The sequence below is a fragment of the Bos indicus genome, chromosome 2, assembly GCF_029378745.1.
Source record: "Bos indicus isolate NIAB-ARS_2022 breed Sahiwal x Tharparkar chromosome 2, NIAB-ARS_B.indTharparkar_mat_pri_1.0, whole genome shotgun sequence".
NCBI classification, from domain to species: domain Eukaryota; kingdom Metazoa; phylum Chordata; class Mammalia; order Artiodactyla; family Bovidae; genus Bos; species Bos indicus.
In genome coordinates this window covers 84524076-84548459 of record NC_091761.1, presented here as the reverse complement: position 1 = coordinate 84548459, position 24384 = coordinate 84524076, and the positions used below count along the sequence as shown (strand labels likewise).

Genomic DNA, 24384 nt, shown 5'->3' with positions numbered 1-24384 from the left:
GGAAACCCCCCAACTATGTACATTATCTACTGGCCATATGGGCACTTGCGTGTCTTGCAGATGTCTCATGGTTGCCATGTCCCTCACTGGACTCATCACTTTCTCTTTAAAGCCCACTTCTCTTCCTCTTTTCTCTACCTCATCATTCCATATGGGTATACAAAGCAGTAAAATGATCCTCAACATTATTTCTCCATTTTAAGCATTCACATTCTAATGAAACCGCATCCTAAATATCTCTTGAATTTGTCTACTTCTCTCTTTTACTTCCATTATGAGCCCAGTTCTAGCCACCATCATTTCCTGCGAACTCTCCTAATAGCCTCCTATCAGGACCCCTTCTTGCCTTCACCTCACATTTCCCTCTTCACTATAATGAAGCTAGTGTGCTCTTTCAGAAATGCAAATATGATCCTGTTATTTCTCCTCTTCCTCCTCCTCATTTGGCTTCAATTTTCTTCTTTTTTTAAAAAAAGAATTTAGTCATTGTAAAATATACATAACACAAAATTTATATTTTTAAACCGTTTTTAAGTGTACAGTTCAGTGACATTAAGTACATTCACCTTGTGTATCTATCACTGCCATTCATCTTTGGAACTTTTTTCATCTTGCAAAGCGGAAGCTCTGTACCCTTTGCTAAATAGTATCTCATTCCCCCTACTCATAACCCCTGACAACTACCATTCTGTTTATATAAATTGACTGTATACCTTACGTGGATAGAAGCATAGCATATTTGTCCTTCTGTGACTAATTTTAGTTAGCATAATGCCTTTGTAGTTCATCCATATTGTAGCATGTGTCAGAATTTCCTTTCATCCTAAGTCTGAATGTATTACTATTGTGGCCATCAATAATGAATTGTTTAAGAAATTGTGGAGAAACAGCAACAGAACAGTATGCAGTATCAAAAAGAATGAGTGCCTGATATGGATCCATCTCTGAGATATATTGTGAGTAGGAAAAGCAAATTACAGAATAGATTGTGTCGTATGCAAGCATTTGTGCAAATGAAAGAGATATATATGTTTGTGTATAGACATTTCTCAAGGTCTGCCAAAGAAAGTAGCAACACTGGTTGTCTCTGGAGAGGTGAAAGATGGGTCAGGAATGCTAGGGAGACAGATTTTCGTGTAAAATTTTGCTCTATTTGGGAACTTTTCATGTGCCTGTATAACTTTTAAAAATAAATACTAGTGTGCACATGCTGAAAACTTTCCCATTGTATTACCACATGTTGTTTACTCATTCATCCTTTGATAGACACTTGGGTTTCCTCCACCTTCTGGGTTATTGTGCATAATGCTGCTATAAACATGGTGTACACATATGTTTGTGCTTTCAATTCTTTTAGGAAAATACCAGAAGTGGAATTGATGGATCATATGGTAATTCTATTTTTAAATTTTTAAGGAACTGCCATACCGTTTTCCATAATGATTGCACCATTTTGCATTCCCACCAATAGTGTGAAAGTGTTCCAATCTTTCCATATCGTCTATATCCAAGTGTTTCATCTTTCCATGTCTCATGGTTTTGATTTGCATTTCTCTGATGGTTAGTGAGTCAAGCATCTTTTCACATGTTTATAGGCCATTTGTAAATCTCGTTTTGGAAAATGTCTTATTGAATCCTTTGCCATTTTAAAAACTCAGATTGTTACTGTTGAGTTTTAGAAATTCTCTATATATTCTGGTTATTAATCCCTATCAGATGTGTGATTTGCAAATATTTGCTTCCTTCTGTTGGGTATATTTTCACTTTGTTGATAGTGTCTTTTGATGGACGAGTGTTTTAAATTTTGATGAAGTCTAGTTTGTCTATTTTTTCTTTTGTTGCTTATGCAATTTGTTTCATATCCAAGAAACCATAGCCAAATCCAGTAGCATAAAGATTTTTCTCTATGTTTTCTTTTAAAAATTTCATATTTTTATCTGTTACCTTCAGGACATTGATCCATTTTTAGTTAATTTTTGTATATAGTGTTAAGCCAGCTTCATTCTTTAACATGTGAGTATCCAGTTTTCCCAGCTCTATCTGTTGAACACTTTTGATTCTGTAGGTTTTTACTAAATTTCAATATTATGAAGTGTGAGTCCTTCAATTTTGTTCTTTTTCAAGAGTATTCTAGCTCTTCCAGGCCCCTTGAAATACCTTATGAATTTTAAGATGAGGTCTTATTTCCGAACAAAACAATTTTCCATGGCAGTCATTAATCCCTGAAGTCTAAACTCCATACCACTGTTAGAGGGGCTTCCCAGGTGGTGCTAGTAGTGAAGAACCCCCCTGCCAATATAGGAGATGTAAGAGACATGGTTCAATCCCTGGGTTGGGAAGATCCGCTGGAGGAGAAAATGGCAACTCACTCAAGTATTCTTGACTAGAGAATCCCATGGACAGAGGAGCCTGGTGGGCTACAGTCTATAGGGTTGCAAACAGTTGGACATGACTGAAGCTACTTGGCACATACATGCACTCTTACTCAGTCCAAGCTCATACCATTCACCACATGACAAGCCAATAGAGACATAAGTTGTTGGGGCAAGGTAACAACTTTATTTGGAAAGTCAGAAGACAGGGAAGATGGTGGACTAGTGTTGCAGAGAAACATCTTAACCAAGTTAGAATTCAAGTCTTCTTTATACTCAAAGGTGAGAGGGTGTTCTTGTTGTTGCAAATTTCATGGTGTCAGAATTCTTTGTTCTTGCAGCTGTCCAGGTAGACCAGGTCATGATGTTCCTGGAAAGCTCCCACAACACAAATGTTATTTTCTGTTCTGCAACATTTTTTTTTTTCACTCTCTGTATGAATGGAAACTGTTACACCTTTACAGGTCAGAGCCTTGAGAATGGGCTATCCTGTGCATTTCAGGCCATAGACAACATTCTTAACTTGTAGTGAAAACAATAGAACACAAAAGTTAAAAGAAACAAATCCAAAATGGAGTCAGATTTGTTTTTCACTATTACGTCCTGTTTTAGAGAGGCCTTTAAAATACAGCACCTGCATGTCACCTCAGTTTCATCTCCAGATTTTCTCTAAATTGCTCATCTACTCTCCAAACTTTCAGAACTACTTTCAGTTATTCCAACAGCCATCCACCCTTGTTTAGGGCCTTTTATTATATGCTGTGTGCTAAGTTGCTTCAGTCCTGTCTAACTCTTCATGACTCTACGGATTGTAGCTGCCAGGCTCCTCTGTCCATGGGATTCTCCAGGCAAGAATACTGGAGTGGGTTTGCATGCCCTCCTCCAGGGGATCTTCCCAACCCAAGGATCGAACCTGCATCTCTGAAGTCTCCTGCATTATTAGATGGGTTCTTTATCACTTGTGCCACCGTGGAAGGCTCTCTCTCTCTCTGTATGTGTGTGTGTATGTATGTATGTGTCAATTCAGTTCAGTTCAGTTGCTCACTTGTGTCGGACTCTTTGCAACCCCATGAACCACAGTACACCAGGTCTCCCCGTCCATCATTAACTCCCGGAGTCCACCCAAACCCATGTCCATTGAGTTGGTGATGCCATCCAACCATCTCATCCTCTGTCACCCCTTCTCCTCCTGCCCTCCATCTTTCCCAGCATCAGGGTCTTTTCAAATGAGTCAGCTCTTCACATTAGGTGGACAAAGTATTGGAGTTTCAGCTTCAATAGCAGGCCTTCCAAAGAACACTCAGGACTGATCTCCTCCAGGATGGACTGGTTGGGTCTCCTTGCAGTCCAAGGGATTCTCAAGAGTCTTCTCCAACACCACAGTTCAAAAGCATCAATTCTTCTGCATTCAGCTTTCTTTATAGTCCAACTCTCACATCCATACATGACCACTGGAAAAACCATAGCCTTGACTAGACGGACCTTTGTTGTCAAAGTAATGTCTCATCTTTCTAATATGCTGTCTAGGTTGGTTATAACTTTCCTTCCAAGGAGTAAGTGTCTTTTAATTTCATGGCTGCAATCACCGTCTGCATTGATTTTGGAGCCTAAAAATAAAGTCAGCCACTATTTCCACTGTTTTCCCATCTATTCCCCATGAAGTGATGGGACTGGGTGCCATGATCTTCATTTTCTGAATGTTGAGCTTTAAGCCAACTTTTTCACTCTCCTCTTTCAATTTCATCAAGAGGCTCTTTAGTTCTTCTTCACTTTCTGCCATAAGGGTGGTGTCATCTGCATATCTGACGTTATTGACATTTCTCCTGGCAATCTTGATTCCAGCTTGTGCTTCTTTCAGCCCAGCATTTCTCATGATGTACTCTGCATATAAGTTAAATAAGCAGAGTGACAATATACTGCCTTGACGTACTCCTTTTCCTATTTGGAACCAGTCTGTTGTTCCATGTCCAGTTCTAACTGTTGCTTCCTGACCTGCATATAGGTTTCTCAAGAGGCAGGTCAGGTGGTCTGGTATTCTCATCTCTTGAAGAATTTTCCACAGTTTACTGTGATCCACATAGTCAAAGGCTTTGGCATAGTCAATAAAGCAGATGTTTTTCTGGAACTCTCTTGCTTTTTCAATGATCCAGCGGATGTTGGCAATTTGATCTCTGATTCCTCTGCCTTTTCTAAAACCAGTTTGAACATCTGAAAGTTCATGGTTCACGTATTGTTGAAGCCTGGCTTGGAGAATTTTGAGCATTACTGTGAGATGAGTGCAATTGTGCAGTAATTTGAGCATTCTTTGGCATTGCCTTTCTTTGGGATTGGAATGTATGTGTGTATATATATACACATGTGTGCACATGTGTGTATGCATATATATATATATATATATATAAAATCTGCTTTCTGTGTTTCAACACAGTTTGGCTATGCACTTTTCACATCCCTTCCACATTTTCAGGAGGAAACTAAGAAGTTTGTATTTTGTGTTCTCCTTGAGGACCGCAATTCCATGTTGAGAGCACTGCATTTTAACTGCTTATTTCAGTACTCCCCTAGCCTGTGCTGAAGGGATGGCGCCTTGGTAACTTTGTACTCCTAGTGCCAAGCACAGCATCTTTCATTCAGTAGACTATCCAGGAATGTTGGTTGAAATGAATTCTTGATGGCTCTTTTTCTGGTATTTCTTCCAAGGGATAGTTTTCCAGTGTGTGGGAAAAGTCAACAAGGGGAGTTGGAAACCCATGGAAAATAGAAGAAAGGTGTTTACTTGTTCTAGTCTTTGCATGCTTTGTTCTCCTACTTTGGCCCACATCAGCAGTGAAATTTGCAATCATTTCATTCCATGAGTAGTCCTCTGAGACCTTCTAGGCACAAAGTTAAATAGGAAAATAGGAGTTATGGCAGGGACCTGGAGCACCCAGCCATGTTAGGTTGCCGAAGTGTGATAGTCATCAAAGGGTATTTACTTCTCCAGGCAGAAGGAGGAGCAGCCACCGCCTTTAGTTGTTCAATGCACCCGCTGCGGAAGTACCAGTTTGGCTCAGGTGCCACCCAGCGCCTTGGAAAGTGCCTCCCACGGGAACGCACTGCTAGTTCCACAGTGCGGTCCCAGGAGCACCCCATGACCGGAAAAGGAACGTGCGCGGGTCTGTTGCTTAGCAACGAACGCAGCCGGGACGCCAGACGGCCCCCGAGCGGAGGGAGCAGAGACTGCCTTGTGGCCGGGGGTCGCATCTCTCTCCGAGGGGTTTCGTGGGGGCGCTGGCAGGAAGGATCCAGGAGCCACCCGGTGCCGCCAGCGCGTCCTTGCAGCCATGAGCAGCGAGCAGGTGAGAGGTTGGCTCCTGGCTAGGCTCCTCCCCGCGGCGAAGCTTCCCTAGTATTTCAAAAGCGATAGAAGCCTAGGTCTTCCGGACTTCCCAGTTGTGACCCCGCGGGCTACAGCTTCTTTATCGCGCTTGTGCTCTGGGATACAGAGATTTTCCGGTGAAAACTTTTATATGAACTCTTCCCAACCGTTGTTTGTACTTGGTGTTGTCATAACAACCAAACACATTAGTGGAGCAGTGCGTCAGCAGTTTAAAGTACAGTTCCAGAGTGCTCCCATTGTACTAATGGTGTGTGTGTTTGGCTAGGGAAAGCTCCGGGTGGGGAATTGCCTTTGATTTGGGCTCTAGGACTGGAATACAAGCCCCTTCATAGCGGTGCAATTTTGGGCAAATCACTTGATCTTTCTGTCTTCTCTCGCTTTTATGCAAAAAGGAAGAATCAGAACAACTTTTCTTTCCTTCTAAGGATATTATGAAATTCAAAAAATATAAGATACCATGGTGTGGTCAGTGTCAAATGGAATTTCTTCTTAGGACAAGATTCCCATGGCATGTAACAAAAGATGCATATAAAACCTTGTGTTAGTCACTCAGTCGTGTCTGACTCTTTGCCAGCCCATGGACTGTATCCCACCAGGCTCCTCTGTCCATGGGATTCTCCAGGCGAGAATACTGGAGTGGGTTACCATTCCCTTCCCCAGAATATAAAACTTTGTTGTTCAGTCGCTCAGTCGTCTCCTACTGTTTGCGACCCCACGGTCTGCAGCACGCCAGACTTCCCAGTCCTTTACCATCTCCCGGAGCTTGCTCAAACTCATGTCAATCCAGTCAGTGATGCCATCCAACCACCTCGCCCTCTGTCATCCCCTTCTCCTGCCTACAATTTTTCCCAGTATAGGGTCTTTTCTAGTGAGTCGGCTCTTTGATTCAGGTCGCGAAAGTATTAGAGTTTCAGCATCAGTCCCTCCAACGAATATTCAGGATTGATTTCCTTTAGGATTGACTGGTTTCATCTTCTTGCAGTCCAAGGGACTCTCAAGAGTCTTCCACAGTTCAAAAGCATCAAAACCTTGGCTAATCATTTAGTCAAATCCATTTTACCAGGCTTCACTCATCAAGTTCCCTTTTAATTTTTGCCACAAAAGACTTGCAGGCTCAGAGTTGTTTTCCAGGAGATTGGAATCAGCTGTGTCTATTTATGGATGAGCTAATTAAGACTGGGTAGGCTCCCTGACCTTCCAACTGGCCACGTGCAAGTATCTGGCTTGGTGACCTTTTGACATCAGAGGGCTGACAACTCCACCCTTATACCCTGTTTGTTCTTGTTGAGTCAGTATGTTGTCCTGTTCGACTCTTTGTGATCCCATGGACTGAAGCCCACCAGGTTCCTCTGTCCATGGGATTCTCCAGGCAAGAATACTGTAATAGGTTGCCATTTCCTTCTCCAGGGTGTCTTCCCGACTCAGGGATGGAACCTACCTCTCCTGTGGCTCCTGCATTGCAGGCAGATTTTTTATCACTGAGCCACCGCGGAAGCCCCAGATCCTGTTCATCACATGTATCTTAGTTACACCTTGAAGAACTAATTGGGCTTTGGTGGCTCAGTGATGAAGTTCAGTTCAGTTCAGTTGCTCAGTCGTGTCTGACTCAGTGATGAAGAACTGGCTGCAATGCAGGAGCCACAGGAGACATAGGTTCCATTTCTGGGTCGGGAAGATCCCCTGGAGGAAGAAATGGCAACCCATTCCAGTATCGTTGCCTGGAGAATCCTGGCAAGAGGAGGAGCCTGGCGGGCTAGCTATATAGTCCATAGGGTCACAAAGTGTTGGACACGACTGAAGAAACTTAGCATGCACAGAATTAATTACAACGCTTACCACACCAGTTCCCAATCGCCTTTTCCTGGCACTAGGCTCCCCGGGCCTCCTCCGAAGGCCCTGCTGCTATCCCATGAATACCCCAGCCCCCAGTTTTGAGATTTGCTGTCTTGTCTCTTCCTTGGCTGCCTTGTGAGTTAAGCCCTGTTTTTGCCACAAACCTCCCAGTCTCATTGTTTTGGCTTGTTCTGCCTGTGGCCAAGGAACCTTGCTCTGTGACATAGTTGCAGTAGTTACTTTACAGAACTGTTTATTGAGGAGTAGCTGTAAACAAGTGCTGAACAATGATCCAACTTTTAAGTGTCAGAAGAGAATAGGAAGATGTTAAGTGTGGACCTTATTCTGGGCTTGCTAGAAAACAATGGTTAACTCCCGGCTTGTATGGAAGAGGCCCTCTAAGCCTCCTGGTACTGAATGGAAAACAGTTGCTTTTAAGCCTGCAAACTTTGCTTAGCTTCTTGGTTTGACACTGAACTGTAATTCTTTCCTTTACAAGGCTTTATAGTATTTGAGGTGGGGGGTGGTGGTGGTACTGTTAGAGTTTACTGTGAAAACGTTAAAAGTAACATTGAGTTCTAGATTACATGAATCAATATTTTCTTGATGCTTGCATCAGTCTCTGAGCTAATCTTGAATCATATTCTATGGTGTAGAAATTTAAAATACACATTTAGGATATTTTCAGTGGTATTTCTCAATAGCTGTTATTTCACAAAGCCCCAATTGACCAGTTTACAACTAAAAAGCTTCCACTAAAAACCATTTGGCAGTTAAGTTTTGCTTTATCTTAATAAAAGTGATGTTTGGAAATTATACTTCCCTCCCTGCAAAAGAACCTATATTATTGAAAAAGCAGTGGGCTTTTGAAAGAACAGGCATAAGCCTGTCTAGAATTATTCACATTTTCTATATACTATATTTTTTTAAACAGCAGAGGTCCCTGTCTCACTGCTTTGGTTGATCTATAATTTAAAAACTCTTGATACTTTCACTTATGCTAAGTTTGAGTATAGTTTTCCTTTTGAAAGGGTGGAAGTTTTTTATATTTTAACCTGAAACAAACAGAATGGATTAAACTTTTGGAAATGCCATTTTTATGTGACATTTACTTATGTATTCATTTAGTTTGAAAAGTGAGCAGGTGGTAAAATCATATTTGTTGAAGGAGATTTTAATATGTTCAGCTCATTAGTGGAAGGTTTAGAGTGATATGGCATTTTTCAGGAATAGCAATTTTAACTCTTAAATTAGGTATTTACCAGAAATATAAATCTCTTGCAACTGCTCATTTCATTTTTAAAATTACTTAAAACATAAGGCATTTTGAGTTTCAGTTGAAGAACTTTCCAGTGTTTAAAAATACAAATATCCAAAGAGCACGAAGCCCCCACCCCCACCCCCCCTCGCCAAAAAAAAAAATCCACTACAGATTGTGGGCAAAGAAGAGGGAAAAACTGTCAGCCCATCTCTGCCCAAGTGCTTTTTCTAGTTGTTAAATTAAGTAGTTTTGCATTTATATGCTCATTCTGTTTTCCTTCATCCTATCTTCTTGATGGTATTACTTTAAAAAGGAGATGAGAGTAAAACAGTTGGGTATGAAGCCAACAGCTTGGTGATAATTTTAACAACCATAACTCAGAACATATTATAACTATATTTAAACCAACCTTATTAAATTTTGAGAGATGGTAGTTGATTAAACCAGACAACTTCATAACATTATTGTTGATTTTAACCAGGCACATTCATAGATTCTGGTCATTTCATCAGAATGGTTAAATTTGGATTATACCAGGCTTAAAATATCTCTGCCAATAGACCAGTATCTGAAAATCAAATTAAAAGCCCACTTAAGGAAGACTTTAACTCTTAAGCAGTTTTAATTCTGGTAATGTAAAATTATATTAGGAACCCAACAGGAAACAGATGGCATGCTCAGAAGGGTTAAATTGAAGAAAACTTATAAAAAGACCATTTGGAGAGGTGTGGGCAAGGTTAAGGGAGGAAGCCAACAGAGATAAGATGGCACTTAAGGATTAATAACAGGAAGTCTTCTCCATTCCTAGGTCTTGCACTTCTGCTAAATTGATTCCTAAATATTTTATCTTTTCAATACGGTTGTAAATTAGTTTCTTAATTTCAGTTTTGGATTATTCATTGTTAGCATCTGGAAATACAGTTTTTATTTGTTCACTGTTATTATAGCATCTAGAAATACAATTTTTGTGTATTAATATTGAATCGTGTGATCTTGCTGAACATTCATTAACTATAATAATCTTTTGTAGATTTCTTATGATTTTCTGTACACAATATCCTGCTATCTGTAAAGTATGTTTTCATATATTTTAGATGGTAATGTGTTTTACTTTATATTAAACACTCAATAACATTTGGTTGAATTAATCAATTTCAGCATTAAGAGAGTAACAGTTTGGTTTGTGTGTGTGTTTTCATGCAGGATAAACCACCCAGCAAAGAAAAATCCAAGACGCAAGTCAGATTTTTACCACAGTTGTCTACGGTAATTTACCAATATCGCATCACTTAAAAAAATTTTAAATTTACTTATTTTTTAATCGAATGATAATTGCTTGACAGAATTGTGTTGATTTGTGCCAAACATCAACATGAATCAACCATAGGTATACATATGTCCCCTCCATCTTGAACCTCCCTCCAACTCTCTTCTCCATCCCACCCCTCTAGATTGTTATAGTGCCCTGTTTTGAGTTCCATGAATCATACAGCAAATTCTCATTGGCTATCTATTTTACATATGGTGATGTAAGTTTGCATGTTACTCTCTCCATACATCCCACCCTCTCCTTCCTCCTCCCTTCTACCTCCCATGTCCCTAAGTCTGTTTTCTGTATCTGTGTCTCTATTGCTGCCCTCCAAATAATTTCATCAGGACCATCTTTCTAGATTCCATATATATGCATTAGTATATGACACATGGTATGTATTTTATTGCTTTTGTAATAATGTTGTTTACTAGTTTTCACACTTGCAAATAAGTTACTGAATTTCTGATTAAAAATTTCTGTGCTCCATTTCTTTTCTGATGGAGAATACCTAGGAGGTATATATCTTAGGAAAAATAACTGTCTTAACAAAGGAGCTGTAAGCTGTAATTACCTAGTATGTGCAGAATACTTGAGTATTCTGAACAAAAGAATTGTGAAGATGAGCTAGCAGAAGTAGTTCTAGAGTTGAGAAACACGGAGTTGGATTACAGGTTTTTCACTAGTGGCTCTATGACTGTTGCAGAGTCACTTATCTCTCTGAGCCCCAGTTTGAGTTTAAAATGAGAATAGCTAACTTGGTTTCTGAAGAGATGTCTCTTCTAGCACTTTTAGCTACAGGAGATTTTTTAGATCTTGGCATTCTTTTTCATGATTTTGATGTTAAATTATCGTTGTCATGTGGAAAAGTTATTTAAGAGACATTTTCAGCTGATCAAGTGCTGGACAAATTAGATTTTACTGCAGTAATATTTATTGTCAAATAATTATATTGAGTTTAATATCATTGAGTTATATTCTGGTGATTCCTGGAGGTTGAGTGTAACTGGAGGTTCAAAGCAAACATTATTTGTTTTGGAACATATTTGAAAATCTCAGAATGAACTATGAAATGGAATGTGAGTGGCTTCATACAGAGAAGATTTCTAATACTTTGAAATTAAGGATTCTTTCAGATTAAAAAAAAAACTCCAAAGAAATATTTTAGGTGAATGTGCTTCAACATTTCAAAGTACATGTTTTAATTGTGAACCTATTTGTATTGATGATGTTAAGATTATCACACCATGTTGTATAAAATCATAGCATCTTCTTTTAGATTTGTAAATATCTAAAATATTCTATGTTGAGACAAAGATATGTAAAATGGAATGGACATTTTTCTCTTTAAAAATTTAAAAAATTTTAAGATGGAATAATATGGCAACTAGTTTAAAAAGATATTATTAGTTTATAGATTTAGAAATATCAACTAAACTTAAATTTACTTACTGAATAAGTATTCAATGGCCGAGATTAATAATCCTTTCTAGCCTGTGAAGCATATAATTGTTTAAAATGCTTATTTGGCTGATTTAAACCTTACACTGTGCTCATATTTGACTGTATCTCGCAGTTTTTCTTTTGTATCATTTGAGTTTTATGTCTTCTTAAGAGACCACCTGACCTGCCTCTTGAGAAACCTGTAGGCAGGTCAGGAAGCAACAGTTAGAACTGGACATGGAACAACAGACTGGTTCCAAATAGGAAAAGGAGTATGTCAAGGCTGTATATTGTCACCCTGCTTATTTAACTTATATGCAGAGTACATCATGGGAAATGCTGGGCCAGAAGAAACACAAGCTGGAATCAAGATTGCCGGGACAAGTATCAATAACGTCAGATATGCAGATGACACCACCCTTATGGCAGAAAGTGAAGAGGAACTAAAAAGCTTCTTGATGAAAGTGAAAGAGGAGATGAAAAAGTTGGCTTAAAGCTCAACATTCAGAAAACTAAGATCATGGCATCTGGTCCCATCCCTTCATGGGAAATAGATGGGGAAACAGTGGAAACAGTGTCAGACTTTATTTTTCTGAGCTCCAAAATCACTGCAGAAGGTTACTGCAGCCATGAAATTAAAAGACGGTTACTCCTTGGAAGAAAAGTTATGACCAACCTAGACAGCATATTCAAAAGCAGAGATATTACTTTGCCAACAAAGGTCCGTCTAGTCAAGCCTATGGTTTTTCCTGTGGTCATGTATGGATGTGAGAGTTGAACTATAAAGAAAGCTGAGTGCCAAAGAATTGATGCTTTTGAACTGTGGTGTTGGATAAGACTCTTGAAAGTCCGTTGGACTGCAAGGAGATCCAACCAGTCCATCCTAAAGGAGATCAGTCCGGGCTGTTAATTGGAGGGACTGATGTTGAAGCTGAAACTCCAATACTTTGTCCACCTAATGTGAAGAGCTGACTCATTTGAAAACACCTTGATGCAGGGAAAGATTGAGGGCAGGAGGAAAAGGGGATGACAGAGGATGAGATGGTTGGATGGCATCACGGACTTGATGGACATGGGTTTGGGCGGACTCTGGAAGTTGGTGATGGACAGGGAGGCCTGGCGTGCTGTGGTTCATGGGGTCGCAAAGAATCGTACACGACTGAGCGACTGAACTGAACTGAAGAAATAATATTTGAAAGTTATTTCCTTTATTTTAAAAAATTTCATCTCAATGTTAAGGTTTGCACTCAAACTTTTCTGACATTAAAGATTTGGACAGGGGGATACTGATTACATTTGTTTAAATTTTTGGTAAAAACTGATGTGTTCTTAAATAATAGACATTGTAAATGTTTGGAAGAGCAAATGGTAGAATTGGAGCCATCAGGCTAGTTTAGGAATACATAGCTTTTCTTTTTTTGGCCAGGGGTGAGGGGGTGGGGGGCAGTGGTGGTGGGTGTGGGTGTGGGGAGGGATTGCAGAAAACACTGAAGTTACCAGCAGTTTTTCTTTTAGCCGATTCTACCCTCATAGCTTCCATGACAGTAGACTCTTTCACTAAAGGAAGAAAGGTGCTGGGAGTGGGGTTGGGGTATTCGGCGCTGCTCTGATTACCCTGGGTCATAAAGAAACAGACTGCTTGCCCTGTGGTCTCTGGTAGAGCACCCACTTTTTTCCAAAATCAGCTTCTAGTACTGTGTGCTCCACCCATCCAGCAAGTTTTTAAGCATACTGTGTGATGACCAAAAGTTTGGAGTTCTCACAACTGGCAGAAGTTGCTGGTATTTAAAAAGTTACAGATTTGCATCCCATAAATTCGATGAAAAAATAAGCCCCAGGCATCTAAGCCCCAATGAGTACTTGAGCATATAAGGCCTTTCTATCTGAAAGACCTTGAATGATTTTCATTACAGACCTTCATGCTCTCAGGGATGATCCTTGTTAAAATCAAGGGTGCCCAGCACTGGTAGCTGCCAGACTCTCAGAGCTGGGGACCTGACTCTCACCCTTGCTGCCCACCTCACTCAGAGCCCTCCCATGAATCTGAAATCCTTTAGGGAGGAAGGAGAGAGTGAAAGAGTGGAGAGAGGTGGAAGGATAAAAGAGCATTGCTTTTGATGTCTTGGATGATTTCCTGTGAAAGAGCCTGAAGATAGGACATGTGTGCAGTTGAAGAGGTGATCCCAGAAAGCAGGAGTAAAGGATCAGGGAGAGTAAAACTAGGAGAAACCAATATGAGGCAGCTGGGATGATCCTGCCTGAACTTCATCCATCTGAGGATGGTTAGGGTGGAGGATGGTAGCGTCTAACCCATAAGCTCTCATCCTATGTTGATGAAGGTTATTCTTGAGGATGTTAATATTCCACCTACTTCTGGCTGCTCATGTGTGAGTGCAGAATGGGCTACCCTCAGGGTCTTGTGCATGCATACTCAGTCACATCTGACTCTTTGTGACCCTATGGTCTGTAGCCCACCGGGCTCCTCTGCCCATGGGATTCTCCAGGCAAGAAAACTGGAGTTGGGTAGCCATTTCCCTCTCGAGGGAATCTTCCCAACCCAGGAATCAAACCCATGTCTCCTGCATTGCAGGCAGATTCTTTACCACTTGAGCCATCGGGGAAGCCCCCGTGTTATAGCATCAAAGAAGCCTCACAGCACAAAGCATGAGACACTTTTCTGAGCAGCTCTGCTCTTTCTACATGAATTGAAGGCAGTACAGAACTGTTCATTGCAGCCACATCTGAAATCAAGAGGTGAGGCCAAGAGGATGTGAAAGAAAGTGTAACAAGAGTTGTCTTGATGGAAAAATCAATGGAATTCTTAGTCCAGCCTCTCAAAAGTTACAAAGCAGAGAGAAGGAGTGGCATATGTCTAAGTCATCTCATGAATTGCTTATCAGCATTAAAAATATGTAGATATTTCTTTACAATTTACCCCTCTGATTTTATTGAAGATCAGCATTACTTAGCTAGATGATATTCTGGCTAATGCGTGGCTGCTCTTTTTGGTTTGCCAGAGGGCCACTATTTATAAAATATTATATGTATATGTATAATTTTTTGCTGCAATGCAGGGCAGAGAAAAACATGAAGGCTCTCACCACCCTTCACCTGGGGTGCTGCTGAGAATGGGGTGGTAGTTCAGTGTGCAAAGGGATGCTGTAGAGATTCCAAGAAGTCAAGTGTATGGGAATTGGTGTACAAGGCTGGGCTTATCTCCGTTGTACTTTTGAAGTAGCTCTAATGCAATAGACCTCATCTGAGTTGCCCCTGTATCCCTGTATGATAATTTTAGGGAACTTGGACTATATATTTCTTTCCTTCTATCATTTGCAGCTGTACTCTTAGGCTTTTGCTACATCCTCATTCTCTCCAAGGAGAAGGAAATGGCAACCCACTCCAGTGTTCTTGCCTGGAGAATCCCAGGGACTGGGGAGCCTGGTGGGCTGCAGTCCATGGGGTTGCTGGGAGTCGGACACGACTGAGCGACTTCACTTTCACTTTTCACTTTCATGCATTGGAGAAGGAAATGGCAACCCACTCCACTATTCTTGCCTGGAGAATCCCAGGGACGGGGGAGCCTAGTGGGCTGCAGTCTATGGGGTCGCACAGAGTCGGACACGACTGAAGCGACTTAGCAGCAGCAGTAGCATTCTCTCCAAAGGGAAGCCTTTCACTCTGAGGACACCTGTTGCACTTTTAGCTCATATATGTTTTGCCCTTGTTTCCCTTTATACCCTATAGCCTACTGGGGATTAAAGAAAACAGAGTCATTTGTGGTATAGCATGGTATATGCATGAAACAGTCACCTAATTTGGTGTTTGTTCTTTGGGAAGTATTGTTTGAAGCTCATTGCGGTTTTCTTTCACTTCCTTCTTCTTCACTTCCTATGTTGTTGAGATACAACTGCATATATCTCACCCTCTCCTTCCTCCCCCTGCAGCTGTGTTCATATGTTCATTGTCCTGTTCTCTGTCCATTGCTGCTCTGCAAATAGGTTCATCAGTACCATCTTTCTAGATTCCATATATGTGTGTTAGTATGTAATATTTGTTTTGCTCTTCCTGACTTACTTCACTCTGTACAAGAGACTCTAGGTTCATCCATCTCATTAGGACTGACTCAAATGTAGTCCTTTTTCTTGCTGAGTAATATTCCATTGTATATATGTACCACAGCTTCTTTATCCATTCACTGTGGATGGACATCTAGGTTGCTTCCATGTTTTAGCCATTGTAAATAAATGCAATGAGCATTATATGTCTTTTTCAATTTTGGTTTTCTCAGGGTATATGCCTCAGAGTGGATTGCTGGGTCATATGTTGGTTTTATTCCTAGTTTTTAGAGGAATTTCCACACTGTTCTTCATAGTGGCTGTATCAATTTACATTCCCACCAATAGTGCAAGAGGGTTCCCTTTTCTCCATACCCTCTCCAGCATGCGTTGTTTGTAGATTTTTTGATGAGGGCCGTTCTGACCGTGTGAGGTAGTATCTCACTGTAGTTTTGATTTGCATTTCTCTAATGATGAGTGACTTTATTTTTTGGGGCTCCAAAATCACTGCAGATGGTGATTGCAGCCATGAAATTAAAAGACGCTTACTCCTTGGAAGGAAAGTTATGACCAACCTAGACAGCATATTAAAAAGCAGAGACATTACTTTGTCAACAAAGTCCATCTAGTCAAGGCTATGGTTTTTCCAGTAATCATGTTTGGATGTGAGAGTTGGACTATAAAGAAAGCTGAGTGCCGAAGAATTGATGCTTTTGAACTTTGATGTTGGAGAAGACTCTTGAGAGTCCCTTGGACTGCAAGGAGATCCAACCAGTCCATCCTAAAGGAGATCAGTCCTGGGTGTTCATTGGAAGGACTGATGTTGAAGCTGAAACGCCAGTATTTTGTCCACCTGATGCGAATAGCTGACTCATTGGAAAAGACCCTGATGTTGGGAAAGATTGAAGGCGGGAGGAGAAGGGGACAACAGAGGATGAGATGGTTAGATGGCATCACGGACTCAATGGACATGAGTTTGGGTAGACTCCAGGAGTTGGTGATGGACAGGGAGGCCTGGCGTGCTGTGGTTCATGGGATCACAAAGAGTCGGACACGACTGAGTGAACAGAACTGAACTGAATAATGAGTGATGTTGAACATCTTTTCATCTGTTTACTAGCCATCTGTATGTCTTCTTTGGAGAAATGTCTGTTTGGGTCTTCTGCCCACTTTTTGATTGGGTTGTTTGTTTTTCTGGTATTGATTTGTATGTGTTGCTTGTATATTTTTGAAATTAATCCTTTGACAGTTGTTTCATTTGCTATTATTTTTCCCATTCTGAGGGTTGTCTTTCCCCTAGTTTATACATTTATTTGCTGTGCAAAAGCTTTTAAGTTTAATTAGGTCCCAATTGTTTATTTTTGTTTTTATTTCCATTACTCTAGGAGGTGGGTCATAGGGGAATCTTGTTGTTGTACATCTTTTTTGGACAAATGTTTATTCAGGTCCTCTGCCCATTTTAAAAGTTGGGTTATTTGTTTTTTAGCATTGAGTTTTATAAGTTCCTTGTATATTTTGGATATTAATTTCTTATTGGATACATCATTTACAAACAAATTCTCCGATTTTGGAAGTGAGAGGCCTTCCATTTGTTCATAGTTTCCTTTGCTGTGCAAAAGCATCTTAGTTTGATGTAGCTCCACTTGTTTATTTTTGCTTTTGTTTCCCTTGCCTGAGGAAACATAGAAAAAAAATATATATGTATCACTAAGACTGGTGTCAAAAGGCATGCTACCTATGGTTTCTTCTAGAAGTTTTACGGTTTCAGATCTTATATTTATGTCTTTAAATACATTTTGAGTTTTTCTTTTATATTGTATTAGAAAGTAGTCCTGTTTGATTCCTTTGTTCAGTTTCCTAATATTGTTTATTGAAGAGACTGCCTTTCCCCTTTGCATATTTTTGCCTCCTTTGCTGTAGATTAATTGAATGTTGTTTCAATTGAATGCACTGTAAAACTACAATAGTCAAAAACAGACACACAGTGCAATTTGAAATAACAGAATGTGATACCTCTAGCTTTGTTCTTTCTCTAGATTGTTTTGGCTCTTCAGGGTCTTTTGTGTTTCCACATAAAACAATTCTTCCAATCCATGATATTGGGAATCAGAGATACTGAATAATACCTTATAAACTGAGAAGAAACTTTGAGGTTGAAAAATGAGGCAGGCAATTCATTAAGTGCAGGTAGGAAGTATATTGTGGGTATCTTACACACAGGCAGGAAATATTGAACAAATGATCTAGAGGCATTCACAGGTGCACTTAGACCACTGAAAGGGTGCGGGGGAGTTTAAAAGGACCAAAGCCAAAGACAGAATCTGACTACTGGAGAGAAGCATGTCAACACAGATGGGAACTGGGGATTTGTCCTCCACCTGGGTGTCTTATGACCATTAACCATCTGTGTCAGCAGAAACATAGCTCCAGTTTTCAGGTATCAGACGAAGACAAAGGTAAAAGTTAAATGGGAATTCATCTGGCTTGGGTATATTCCTTGTGAATTAGGCTAAAGCTTAATCCTATATAAAGGAGAGGGGGTTGGACAGTGGGCCTAAGTTAGAGTTGACAAAAAGGAGTTAGTTTGGTCCAGTCACACTCATGAGCATGGTGTATCTTTGCATTTCCTTGTCTTCAGTTTCTTATCAGTGTCTTGCAGTTTCCAAGTACAAGTCTTCTGCCTCCTTATATTTATTCTCATATATTTTATTCTTTCATTGCATTGTAAAAATATTGTTTACTTAAATTCTCTTTCTGATGGTTTTTTAGTGTATAGAAACAGCAGATTTCTGTATTAATTTTGTATTCTGCAACTTTACCAAATTTATTGAGTTTTAGTAATTTTTGGTAGCATCTTTACAATTTTCTATACATAGTATCATCTCGCCTGCAAACAGTGAGTTTCCATTCTTCCTTTTCCAATTAGGATTTCTTTTCTTGTCTGATTGATGTGGTTAGAACTCCCAATACTATGTGGAATAAAAGTGGAGAGAGTGGGCAACCTTGTCTTTTTCCTAATCTTAGAGGAAGTTCTTTCAGCTTTTCACTGTTGAGTATGATGTTAGCTGTGTGCTTGTCATATGTGGCCTTTATTATGTTGAGGCATATTCTCTGGTGGCCCAGATGTAAAGAATCCACCTGCAATGCAGGAGACCTTGGTTTGATCCCTGGGTTGGGAAGATCCCCTGGAGAAGGGAATGGCTACCCACTCCAGTATTCTTGCCTGGAGAATTCCATGGACAGAGGAACCTGGAAGGCTACAGTCCATGGGGTTGCAAAGAGTCAGACATTGCTAAGTGACTAACACTTTCACTTATATTCATTCTGCACCCACTTTGAGAGTTTTTATCATAAATGGATGTTGAATTTTGTCCAAGACTTTTTTTCTGCACCTATTGAGATGATCATATGGTTTTTATTCAGTTTGCTAATGTGTATCATGTTGATTGATTTTGCAAATACTGAACCATCCTAGCATCCCCAAGATAAGTCCCACTTGTTAATGGTATATGACTCTTTTACTGTATTGTTGAATTTGGTTTGCTAAAATTTTGATGAGGATTTTTATGTCTATATTCATCAGTGATATTAACCTGTAATTTTCTTTTATGTGGTGTCTTTCTTTTTTGTGCTGGATTGGTTATCAGGGTGATACTGACCTCATTAGAATGAGTTTGAAGGTGTTCCTTCTGCAATTTTTTGGAATAGTTTGAGAAAATGGGTACGGATTCTTCTTTAAATGTTTGGTATTGACTTGTGAAGCTGCCTGGTCCAGGATTTTGTTTGGAAGAATTTCTGTTTTATCACTGATTCAGTTTCATTACTGGTAATTGGTCTGTTTAAATTTTCCATTTCTTCCATTCAGTCTTGGGAGATTGTACATTTCTAGATTGTCCATTTTATTGGCATGTAACAGTTCATAGTAATCTCTTGTGATCCTTTGTATTTCTGTGATATGTTATAACTTATTTTTCATTTCTGATTTTATTGGGCCTGATTATATTTCTGATTTTATATTATTTTATATTATTTTTATATTTTCTGATTTTATTTATATATTTCTTGATGAATTTGGCTAAAGGTTGATCAATTTTATCTTTTCAAAGATAAAAATTCTTAGTTTCATTGATCCTTTCTATTTTTTGTTTTTTTCTGAGTGTGTTTTGTAAAGGTCTGTCTAGTCAAAGCTATGGTTTTTCCAGTAGTCATGTATGGATGTGAGAGTTGGACTATAAATAAAGCTGAGTGCTAAAGAGTTGATGCTTTTGAACTGTGGTGTTGGAAAAGACTCTTGAGAGTCCCTTGGACTGCAAGGAGATCCAATCAGTCCATCCTAAAGGAAATCAGTCCTGAATATTCATTGGAAGGACTGATGCTGAAGCTGAAACTCCAATCCTTTGCCACCTGATGCGAAGAACTGACTCATTGGAAAAGACCCTGAGGCTGGGAAAGACTGAAGGCAGGAGGAGAAGGGGACAGAGGATGAGACGGTTGGAGGCATCATCGACGCAATGGACATAAGTTTGAGTAGGATTTGGGAGTTGGTGATGGACAGGGAAGTCTGGTGTGCTGCAGTCCATGCAGTCACAAAGAGTCCGACATGACTGAGCAACTGAACTATTTTGTATATTTCTGCTCTAATCATTGTTTTTTTTTCTTCTATTAATTTTGGGTTTATTCTTTTTCTATTCTTTAGGTAAAAGGGTAGGTTGTTTGCTGAGGTTTTCTTATTTCCTGAGGTTGGCTTGTATTGCTATAAACCTGTCTCTTAGAATTGCTTTTTCTGTGTTTCATAGATTTTGGATTGTGTTTTCATTTTCATTAGTCTCCAGGTACTTTTTATTTCCTCTTTGATTCTTTAGTGGCTCATTGGTTGTTTAGTAGCATATTGTTTAGCTTCCATGTATTTGTGGGGTTTTCTTTCAGTTTTTTTTTCCTTATAATTGATTTCTAGACTCCTACAGTTATGATCAGAAAAGATGCTTGATATGATTTCATTCTTCTTTAAGTTATAGGAACTTGTTTTGTGGCCTAGCATGTGATATATATCCTGGCAAATGTTCCATAGGCACTTAGAAAGAATGTGTATTCTGCTGCTTTTGGTTGGAGTGTTCTATGTATATGATCTATTAAGTCCATCTGGTCTAATGTATTGTTTAAGGCCAGTGTCTCCTTATTACTTTTTCTGTCTGGATGATCTGTCCATTGATTAAGTCAGGTCTTAAAGTCCCTTACTGTTATCCTATTATCATTACTTTCAATCTCACTATTTTACCTTTTAGTCTTCCTTCTAGTTTGTAAGTGGTTGATCTTTCTTCACTGTGTATGTGATTTTTTTCCTTTCATAATTTCATATTTCACTTAAAGAGCTCCCTTTAACATTTCTTATAAAGTCAGTTTTGTGATGCTGAACTCTTTTTAGTTTTTGCTTGTATGTAAAACTGATCTCTCATTCAAATCTGATTGATGACTCTGCCACATAAAGTATTCTTGGTTGTAGGCTTTTTTCCCCTTTCATCCATTTAACTGTATCATGCCACCTCTCTTCTGGCCTGCAGAGTTTCTGCTGAAAAGTCAGTTGATAGCCTTATGAGAGTTCCCTTATCTATAACTAGTTGCCTTTCCCTTGATGCTTTTAATATTCTGTCTATCTTTAATTTTTTTTCCATTTTAATTTGCAGTGTGTAATGTTGAGGCCCTCTCTTTGGGTTGATCTTGTTTGAGACTCTCTGTGCTTCCTGGACCTGAATGTCTATTTCCTTTCCCAGATTAAGAAAGTTTTTGGCTATTATGTCTTCAAATGTGTTCTCTTCTTTCTCTTTTATTCTGGGACCCCTATAATGTGAGTGTTGGTAAATTTAATGTTGTCCTGGAGAACAACATTAAACTCATAAACTTCTTATTGAAAACTTTTTTGCTTTTCAGCTTGAATGATTTCCATTACTCTGTCATCTAGTGTTGATCTATTCCTCTATATCATCTGTCTCCTAATTTTGCCTAATTCTGTATTTTTATTTCTATATAATTGGTAAGTTTGATACTTTCCCCAATCTTGGAGAAGTGGCCTTATGTAGGAGATCCCCTGTGAGGCCCAGCAGCATACTCATCTCTGGTCACAAGAGCTCAGTGCTCTAGGGTGCCCTCTCTGTGGGCTATGTGGGCCCTTCTACCATGGCAGGGTGACTCCTGACTACCTCTTCTCCAGACTGATTGGTTGCCAGGCCCTACCAAGTATGGAGGCTGCCAACAACTGGTGGACAGGGCTGGGTCATGAGAAGGCTGGTTGCACAGCTCCAGGCAGTCCTGGAGCTAGTGCCAGCCCACTGGTGGGTGGAGTGGGGTCTTGAGGGGGGCTGGCTGCAAGTCTTGGTGTCCCAGAGCTAATATCAGCCTACTTGTGGGCAAGGTTCCAGGACTGAGGGTGCTCCTGGGACTGGTGTTCATTTGCTGTTGAGTGAGGCAGTGTAATGTTGCTAGTGCTGGTCGACTGGTGGTTGGAGTTACATCTCAGGATCTCTGGCTTTGAGGGTCCCAGAGTTGCTGTTGGCTCCACTGGTGGGTGAGGCCAGGTCCCAGTGTTAATGCTGCCTCCCTGGTGGGTAAAGCCAGTTCTTGATGTGTCTGTCTGCAAGGTCCAGGATCTGGGATCTGATGTCTGCCTGATGGTGAGTGGTCCAGTTCCTGGGCCCCTCTGATGGCTAGGGCCAAATTTCTAGGTGGCTGGGAGCTGAAAGGGGTTGATGGCATCTAGTCTGCTGGTGGGTGAGGCTGTGTACCAGTGCTGGTAAGCTAGAGGGAGGGTTCTACAACAGCACTTGCTAGCACCAATGTCCTTATGGTAGAATGAGCTCCCCAAAATGGCTGTCACCAGCATTTGTGTCTCCAAGTTGAGTCCCAGTTGCCTCCTTCCTCTCTGGAAGGCTGTCTGGTATAAGTAAGTGGGTCTGACTTAGGCTCCTTTCAAATTATTGCTTCAGCCCTGGGCCTTGGAGAGTGTGAGATTTTGCATGTATCCTTTAAGAGTAAAGTCTGGTTTCCTAGAGCCTTCTGGCTCTCCCAAAAACAAGTATGCTGGCCTTTAAAGCCAAACATTCCAGGGGCTTGCCTCACTGGTTGGAGGACCTCTTGGCTGGAGAGCCTCATACAGAGCTCAGAGAGATTCCTTCAGGAGAATCTCTGCAATTGAGATTATTCTCCTTTTTGTGAGTCACTTGACTATGTAACATCTCTGTCCCTCATACATGCCTTATTGTGGTTTCTTCTTTATATCTTTAGTTGCAGAATATGTTTCTATAAGTCTTCAGGTCATTCTCATTGAGAGTTCTGTAACTATTTGTGATTTTGGTGTGCCCATGGCAGGAGGTGATCTCAGGGTTTTCCTGCTCTGCCATTTTGGCCCTAATTCCTTTCTCTTTACTTTTTAAAGGCTTGGTTAACCAATTTATAATTTTTATTATGATAAAGTCAATTATTTTAAGGTCAGTTTATCCAACTCTGTAAGACTGAATTATTAGTAGGCTGAGATGGAGCACATTATCAGGGTAGGAGAGCAGGATAAATACATACACAAATTATATTTCAGACAGAATTTAAACAATAAGAGAATTACCAAGAGAGTGCTATACATATTTAAAAATTGCTCACCTGCAATTGGAGGGTTTTTTTTTTAAATCTAAATTTAGTATTGGTCTTGAAGAAAGTGTTGATTTTAACAGGGATATTGAGAGACACATTGGTGGCTCTGTTAGGGTACTTAATACTAGCTGAAATAACAGACAGACCCTCACATCTCAGAGACTTAACCTAACAGAGATTACCCCTTGATCATGTGAAGTCAGATGAGAATCAGTTAGCTCTCCTTCACCTTATAGCAGCACTGGCAGAAACACTTGCCTCCTCACTGGCTGTGGCAGGAATGAGACTGCTATGAATGAGGCACACCTCTTCTTAAACTACCTGATGTGGTGGTCACTTTTCATTGGCTGATTAGAGTTACAAGGCTATGAAGTAACTATAACAGATGCTGAGAAGTGAAAAGTTTAGAGCATATTGAGGAGGCTTAGAAAACCAAGATGAAGACTTGTGTTTACTTTAATACAGGGCCTTTTGATCTTTCTGACCAGGGGAGCAGAGGTTCAGAGCTGTGTCTTAACAAGGTTATGTGACCTTCAGTCGCTAGCATTTTCTGTAAATCAAGGTCCATTATCTCCTATTGCCTGGTTTTTTAAAAGCTGTTGAACTATCCTCGGTAATGACTCTGGTTTCCTTCTCACTGACCTTATTTATTGCTACCAGGACGGTTAATACACCTTTGTGTGTCATTGCGTGATAAATACCACGATGGTGTAATTTATCACACAAACTGTGATGCCATTGAGGGTGCAAGTGCTACTGCTAATGCTTAGGTAAGAGGTGTGAACTGGGACTGTCTCCAGCAAACCGGGACTGGAGGTTACGCCAAGAGGAGACAGTGATGGTTCTCTGCTGCCAGCCAGGCCGATCAAGCCTCCAAGCCCATGTCTTCTATAATATAGCAGCAACCCTATCCAGCCCTTTCTTGCCCCTGATTTACATCTTTACTCAAACAAAATGTCTGAAAAGAGGCCTCACTACTGTAATCTAACCAAGTGCTTCTCTGTCTTTCCCCACTCAATCCCTTTACCCAGTTTTATTGTTTCCTTTGTACTTACCGCTTCCTGAAATTGTGTTATATTTATTCTGAAGTAGCTGTC

At 40.1% G+C, this 24384-nt stretch overlaps 1 protein-coding gene across 5 annotated transcripts in view; it reads left to right on the top strand.

Moving 5' to 3' along the window:
• Nucleotides 1-5395: 5395 nt before the first annotated feature.
• DNAH7 (dynein axonemal heavy chain 7) overlaps nt 5396-24384 on the top strand; it is a 257248-nt gene continuing 238259 nt past the window's right edge. For 3 of the 5 annotated variants that reach the window (XM_019974246.2, XM_019974250.2, XM_019974240.2), the window contains exons 1-2: nt 5400-5710; nt 10049-10111. In XM_019974246.2, coding sequence (XP_019829805.2) covers nt 5696-5710; nt 10049-10111 — 78 coding nt within the window. In that variant the 5' untranslated portion in view covers nt 5400-5695. Of the gene's footprint in view, nt 5711-10048; nt 10112-17900; nt 18090-24384 lie in introns of those variants that run through there. The other 2 variants (XM_070769576.1, XM_070769556.1) reach the window with 2 other exon arrangements.